The sequence below is a fragment of the Malurus melanocephalus genome, unplaced genomic scaffold, assembly GCF_030028575.1.
Source record: "Malurus melanocephalus ecotype Western Australia unplaced genomic scaffold, MMel_1.1 scaffold_5, whole genome shotgun sequence".
Lineage (NCBI taxonomy): Eukaryota > Metazoa > Chordata > Aves > Passeriformes > Maluridae > Malurus > Malurus melanocephalus.
The window spans coordinates 671,342-678,253 of record NW_026623237.1 but is presented as its reverse complement, the minus strand read 5'-3'; the positions used below and the strand labels follow the sequence as shown (position 1 = coordinate 678,253).

General features: G+C 47.1%; 2 protein-coding genes across 2 annotated transcripts; one reads left to right on the top strand and one right to left on the bottom strand.

Moving 5' to 3' along the window:
* Positions 1-75: 75 nt before the first annotated feature.
* LOC130575775 (epoxide hydrolase 1-like) lies at positions 76-3,585 on the top strand. The gene is given in 5 exon segments (XM_057369910.1): positions 76-79; positions 743-922; positions 925-1,068; positions 2,064-2,193; positions 3,558-3,585. Coding segments are annotated over 5 exon segments (486 nt in total).
* MAD2L1BP (MAD2L1 binding protein) lies at positions 2,686-6,304 on the bottom strand. Its single transcript, XM_057370309.1, has 2 exons — positions 6,049-6,304; positions 2,686-5,461 (listed from the first exon to the last, which is right to left on the bottom strand). The coding sequence occupies exons 1-2, from the start codon at positions 6,232-6,234 to the stop codon at positions 4,931-4,933; spliced, it is 717 nt and encodes a 238-aa protein (XP_057226292.1). The 5' UTR covers positions 6,235-6,304; the 3' UTR covers positions 2,686-4,930.
* Between the last annotated feature and the right edge of the window lie 608 nt (positions 6,305-6,912).

Here is a 6,912-nt window from a genome sequence, read left to right as displayed (position 1 = left end):
AGAAATTCCAGGTCCTCTCTGGGGCCATGTCCCAGTATCTGAATGCTTCCATTGAGGAGTAATTTCTCCTCGTATATGGGTACGGAAATACACGATATCACAGTTTTACAAGTGCGCATGTGTCATCCTCAATTCGGTGGTCGCGCGGTCTCCCTCTAACGAGATACCATCCTCTTCATCAGGGTGGACTTTTAATCTTTGTCCTCAGGGCATGCGCTGTTTTGATATTCATGGGTTTTTTTCTAGTCCTCCAAGTCTTCATTTCTCAGCTGACTGTCCTGTGCCTCTGCCAAGTTCTCATTAGTGCTCTCTACTGTTCCTTGTTTATAGCATCTACCTGTCTACTTTCTTCAGAACTTTTTCTGATTTATACCCCTTGGTGATTTCACATATCTGCGTACTAATCCAGCTGGTTGGATTACATCCAGTTGGTACACTATAWGTTGCTAATACACTATTAAAAAACTTATAACAATATATAAGAAGGCTATCATTGAGAATMTATTGAAAGCTATTACATTGTATATTAATAATATGTAAAAAGTTATTACGTTCTTATATTGATAATGTATAAAAAAATTATAGAAAATTTTCAATCAATAGGCCTCATAAGCACTTTGTCACATTGACATAAACCATAAGTATCAATTTTTCCTCTGGTTTGCAGATAGCTGTAGACAGCAATAAGATCCCACCCTTCACCCTTTCCAGGATGAAGAAGCCTGTCTGCCTTCCTCATAAGCCACAAGCCCCAGCCCCCAGCAGCTTGGTGGCCCTGCACCTCCMAGGCTGGGCCYAYTCCAGTCCTTCTTCTACCAGCAAGGCCAGAAGTTGTCGTGGCGATCCAGATGTTGTCTCACAGCTGGCCAGCCTGGCAAGAAGGGTTCCCTTCCACAGGATCTGCACCAGCGCCTGGATCACTTCTGCATGTGGAAGGGGCTGCCTTCCACTACGGCTTCAACTCCAGCTACCTGCGGAAGGTCGTGTCCTACTGGAGGAATCAGTTTGACTGGCACAAGCAAGTGCAAGTGCTGAACAAATACCCCCACTTCCACACTACCATTGAAGGTGAGAGGATCTCTGTTGCTTGAACAGGTCTCGCTCAGAAATGCACAATGAGATGGGGGTGGGGGCTCTATTATTAATAACCTTAAAGGACTTAAGACCATTAYGCAGTGACAATAAGATTAGATCTGCTTCAAGATGGGCTTCATCTGGCTCTGAACCCGTACTAACTAACAATGAGATGCTCTTCAGTGATTGCCTTGAAGCCATCCTTGAAAATTGCAAAATTTAGCCAGACTGATGCTGAAACATCCCCCACCATCACCAGCAGTTCAGCCAGGTGAGGTTAGTCAGACTTTACAAAATGATCTCTAGACAGGATAGCCAGACTTCACTTAAGTGATCTCTAGATTAGGCTTCTATCATGCACTGACTTTTTCATGTTTCTTTTTTAATCACCCACATAATTTTTATAATGKTTTTGCATGTGTGTTACCCACAATAGACTATTCATTCAAGTGCAGCTCTGCTTATATGGTAGAGAGACTTTGGGAGCAGTTTCTCAGGAGATAGATGCTCATCTCCAGTGACCCCAGTATCTGGCACCAGGGTCAATATCTCTATATAAAAGATGAGACACAGATACAGTACCAGGCTTCTACTTTCAGCCAGGCATTTTCAAACCAGTCCAGTTGTGGGACTTCTGCTCCAGATCCAATGAAAAGGCTCTGTTGGAATTGCAGTTTTTGGAGTAACACCTCAGCCATCCCTGGCTTCCCTGGGTTTCACTGCAGTTTGTGAATGCAGATGCCTGGCTCTTCACTCAGGCCCATGTGAATGAGGCTCTGGGGCTGGCTGTGGAGAAATCACATCTGCTGTCACTTTCCAGTGAATTTCTTTCATCTTGTGTTCAGTTTCTTTCCAAGCAGCAAGGCAGAGCAGCATTGCACAAAGTGYGTTCCCGCAGCCCCTCACTCACATGGCTCTGTCAGGTGTCACTCTGGCCAGGGGAGGAGCACTAGGACAAACAGGTSTCCTGTGTTTCTTTCCACCTGCAGGGTTTGATGCCATTGCAGCTGCTCGRATATTTCATAAGCTAATGAACAGATTGGGCTTCAAGGAGTACTATTTACAGGGAGGAGACTGGGSATCTYRYATYACCWCAAWCATGGCCCAGATGCTGCCAYAGTAAGTAGTAAAGGAAATCAGTGYAGAAATGYGACCTCCARTTCCTACCCTACCTTGTCTCCATTGTCCTACCTTGTGTTGTCTTTTCTTCTCATCTCCTTCTGCTTTGTTTCTTTTGGGGACAACCACACCCTGCATATTCATTTGCATTCATATGCTTTGTATTGATAGTGGCAGAGTTCTCATGCTTTCTAATTTTCACTGCTGTTAGGCTTCTCTCACTCTCTGTAGAAGTAAACGCTGCTGTATTTTGATTTGAGATCTCAAGGAGACAGATCATCATTCTAAATGAGGAAGAATAAATTTTAAAGCTGCAGAGTGAAACAGAAGAGAGGAGTTCAGCCTTTCAGCAGCTGAACACACAAAGTACAGAACTTTCCTATGTAAAATGCAGGGTTAAGACTGATCAGCGAAAACGCACAGTACCTTCCTCAGGAGAGCATCACAGCTCGTTTAGCATTTAATACTAAASAGGCATTTAATTCTTTGCAGGCACCACAGCCACACTTGGGTCAAAGAATAGATGAAGTGGAACCAAAGCTTCTTGCACAAGACATCRTGCAGTTTGTCTGAAAAGTGGAACAGCTKTGAGSCTGCAGTGGAAACACTTGCGTAGAATGGAAGCAAGTTGTTCTATCACCCACAGAACTTTTATTCTGAAGGATTAAACAAGTGCATTGTAGTAAGATATAAAAATTAGCAATTTATTTGGATAATAATTACAGTATTATACCTACTAATCAATCTCTAAATACTTTCATTAAAAATAAATCCAGAAACCCCCACCAAAACCCAATAGCATTTTGTGTTCTTTTATTCCAAGCACCATATCGTTGCTGCGTTCTTAGTTCAAGTATAATAGAATATGTAAACAGTTTATTGCAGKGACATTGCACTCATATGAGGAAGAGAGGTGAAAGGAACTGGCTAAGGCTTCTGTTCAAAAGYTTCTTTAAAGACTTGGACACTAGCTTCTTAAGCACGTGTTACAAGCATCTTTGGGGGAAGTGTAAAGAGTTTTGATCTCCTGAGCACAAACACTCCTACATTCAAGTTATATTTCATTCAAGAGACTGGGATTTCATKTTCAAGTGGGCAGCTGCACATAAGGCAGCTTTCTTCACTAATGATTTTTCCCCTTAGAATGAGCTTAAGRAGCAGCTACTGCTCATTGTAAATAGTTATTAATGGATAATCCAGCTGTGTTCTCCAAGCTGAAAAATATAAAATTATATTCTCCTACATCTGTCATCCCATTCCATTCCAAAAAATCACTTAAAATACACACCAAGTGTAGAGGGTTACTACAACCTTTACCCTCTTTATAAAGGATTTTTACTACCCCATTGTGCATTTTTGACTAGTAACAGCAAGTATCCTCACTACGAGTAGGCTCACGTTTATCTTCAAATGGGATGGAGTTGTTAAGCTAGAAAAAGCTGATTACAGCACAGACAAGTGCCTAGCTGACTGAAGACAACTCCAGCAGATATCTAGTTCTAACACATTGTGCTCTCAGGGCTTCTCTCCCTGTCCTGTTCTGCAGTAGACACCAGCCCAGAAGAACAGCCTCAAGTTCTGCTTCCAAGTGATAGAATGCGACTAAGAACAGGAATTTGACACGTAAAGATAGTGCTGAACTTAATCGCATTCTCCTGACTTCTACACATTTGAGAAACGTTTAAGTCAAAGACWAAGTTTCTTCTTTAAGTGAGAGCARTGTACCATATTGGGGCAGCACTCTTAACTTTCTCTGAAGAGGGTGAGAGTAGAAACTGCTTAATCTTATCTGTGTATCTAACCGATTGTCAGGGCTGTTAAACTAAAGATTAGTAACAATAAAAGAAATTGCATATTGCTACCCTGCCTCCACAGAATTGATCTATTTCAGTCTCCAGGACAGCACTAGGTACTAGATTTTCCAGTTGCTGAGAAGTCTTACTTGGGAATGTTAAGGAACAGAAAGTGAGTTATGGGGAAGTGTTATTTTATCAAATAAATGGGCAAGTGCTTAAATACTCAAGAGGGGCACGCATCAMATCAGTTGAGGCGGTGCCGGGAGCTGCAGCTGCTGCTTGCAGGGCTGCAGGGGGCAGCCCTGGAAGCGGCTCTGCTGGTCCCCAGCCCGGTCCCAGCAGCCCTGGTGGGGCCCTCTGCAGAGGAACTGACTTTGTCCCACCCCATTCTCTACTAGCCAGAAAGAAATCTCTCTTCCACAACAATATTACCTGGTCCCACTCCAGTTTTGCTGCCTGGTTTTCTTGCTATGGAAAGCCTTTTAAGGACTGCAGAACATCTTCCTCACGGAAAGTTATTTTGTTGCAAGTAAATTCACCTAAATAGCCTGTGGGTAACGTTGCAAAGGCAGGGTCAGAAAATAGCCAAATTAATTTCAGGAGAAAATAATATGTATCTAGCATTTGTCAGTTCACCAAGCACACAGCAGGGGAGTTTTGCTCCCCTTACATTAGTTCATCCCGTGTCAGAGAYCAAGTCCCAAAAGAATCACTGGACTTGTGTGCAACTGTGCCTTAAAGTGGATTTGCCTTCGACAACAACTCAGGAAATATGGATGACAGATGAGCACTGCCAAGTTACAGGAAGACAGTAGACACCATGGAAACAAAAAATTCATGGTTTGACGTGGTTTGAAAATYCATGATTACATTTGCTAAATTAACACTTAAAGAAAAGAAAAAGGTAATCAATATTCCAATTAAACTTCTGTGGAAACCATTCATTCACTAAAGCCTTTGAGGGTCACTGGTGCTTGGAACCAGACATAATCCTCCCAAGCAGGCRCCATGTGCTGTGGAGGCGAGGCACTGAGCTGGAGGTCTCCATCACAGGACAACTTAACAGTCAGCTTCCTCCCTCGGGTTGGCACTTTGTAGTTGAGCTTGGGCCGGAACCACTCAACACCGCAGTCACGGTGTCCCTGGACCAGGACAAGAGTGCCTGTGACAGGGAGGGCCTTAAGTTCACTGAAGACATCTGCAACAAACAGGCGGTGAAAGAGCTGGCGAACACAGGGCGCAGTCTGGAGGCTCTCCTCAGCAGYGCCCTCACAGAACTCTTCCAGGTTCAGCTCATATAGCTCCTTGGGGTTCATGACATTGCCTCCAAGCAGGAAAAGAACCCGAGGAACCAGTGTCAAACTGAACATGACTTCCAGGTGCTGGAACAATCCGTCCAGCTCGGTCAGCACCTGCTGGCACTTTCTGCTTGCCAGGCCCASGGAGAGCGGCTTCTCAATTCCATCTCCATCCTGGAAAAGAAAAATTCAGATGAGTACATTTAGTTACGAAAACATATTTTGTTATATACTCTGCAGAAGGTATGGTCCATACCATTCCAGAGAGTCAAGGAACAAGAGGTTTGTGTTCCTTTTGAGAGCTATAGGTACCCACACGGAGAAGATTTAGAAGCAGCACATCTCTCCAAATCAGAAGATGTAAGAGGAACACAAAAGCACTCATTTTGCTACTCAGTTTGAATCTCAATCACGCTACTAATTCCTCTTGGAATTCACCAGACGTTTCTTCAAAGATCAGCCATCACTCTAAAACACTCAGCATTAATTTTTTAATGCTTAAAGGGTTTCGCGTAACAAACAAAGCAGTGACACTCTTTGAGTGAAGAGTAGGAAACAATTAGTTAAGAGCAATTTTTCGAGACCTTCAGCAGCCTGAACTTAACGTTGCCTTTATCTCGTTTTTAAAGGAAAAGGTAAGATTTGGGGACGCAGCTACAACAAGCTCTTTAAAATCAGCAACACATTACTGGGCAAGTCACCGAGCGATAACACGAGCTCACAAGCAAAACCTAAACGCCACGGCGGCCGCCGTGCCTCACCTGGGCCGCCCGCCGGCAGAAGTAGCTGAGCTGCTCGTAAGGCAGCGGGAGCTGGTTCCTCTGGTGCAGGACGTGCTTCAGGAGCTCGCAGGCGAAGCGGTAGCCGCTGCCCCGGCACACGGCTCCCGGGAACGCCACGGCCACGGCGGGGCTGCCCGGCATCGGCCTGCTCCGGTGGGGCCTCATGCCGCCGCCACGCTCCGGGCCCGCCAGCGCCTGGGAACGGCAGAGCGGTGACGCGCCGCCCCAACGGCCGCCGCAGGTTTAAATGCCGCCGCCGCCGCGGAGCCTCACGGGAGCGGCGCACGAGCAGCGCCGCGCGCCCTCCGGCGGCGGAGGAGGAGCCGCGATTGGTGGGCGCGGCGGGAGGCGGGGCCTTCGTGTAGCCCCCGCCTCCGGGGGGAGGGGCCGTGGTCAAACGGGCGTGGGCCGCCCCCCGGTGCCGGGGCTGCCCCGCTGAAGCGCTGCCGGGAGATACGGCCGCTTCTTGCAGGACTATCCGGGGAGGGCCGCAGGAATCRGCTCCGCCGGCCTCCGCCCCGCTCCCGGCAGTCCTGCCGGCTCCGGTGTTTGGCGGAGGAAATGCCTTGGCACTGCCGCGGGGAGGCGGAGTCGGGGAGGCGTGCAGGGAGTGCCGTGTTTGGAAACATTGCGCCTGCCGCCCCATTGGGTGCTGCCTCCAGCACACGGCGAGGAGGGGGCGGGATTGCGAGAGGAGCGGCTCCGAGGCTGCTTTATGGGAACGGCKGCCGCTCGTGCACAACGCCCCAGAGGGTGTCAGTTGTAAACAAACGTTGATCCCAGCGTCGCCCTAAGCAGGGGATGCGGCGAAGAAAGACAGGGAGCGGTGGCCGTGGGACTGGA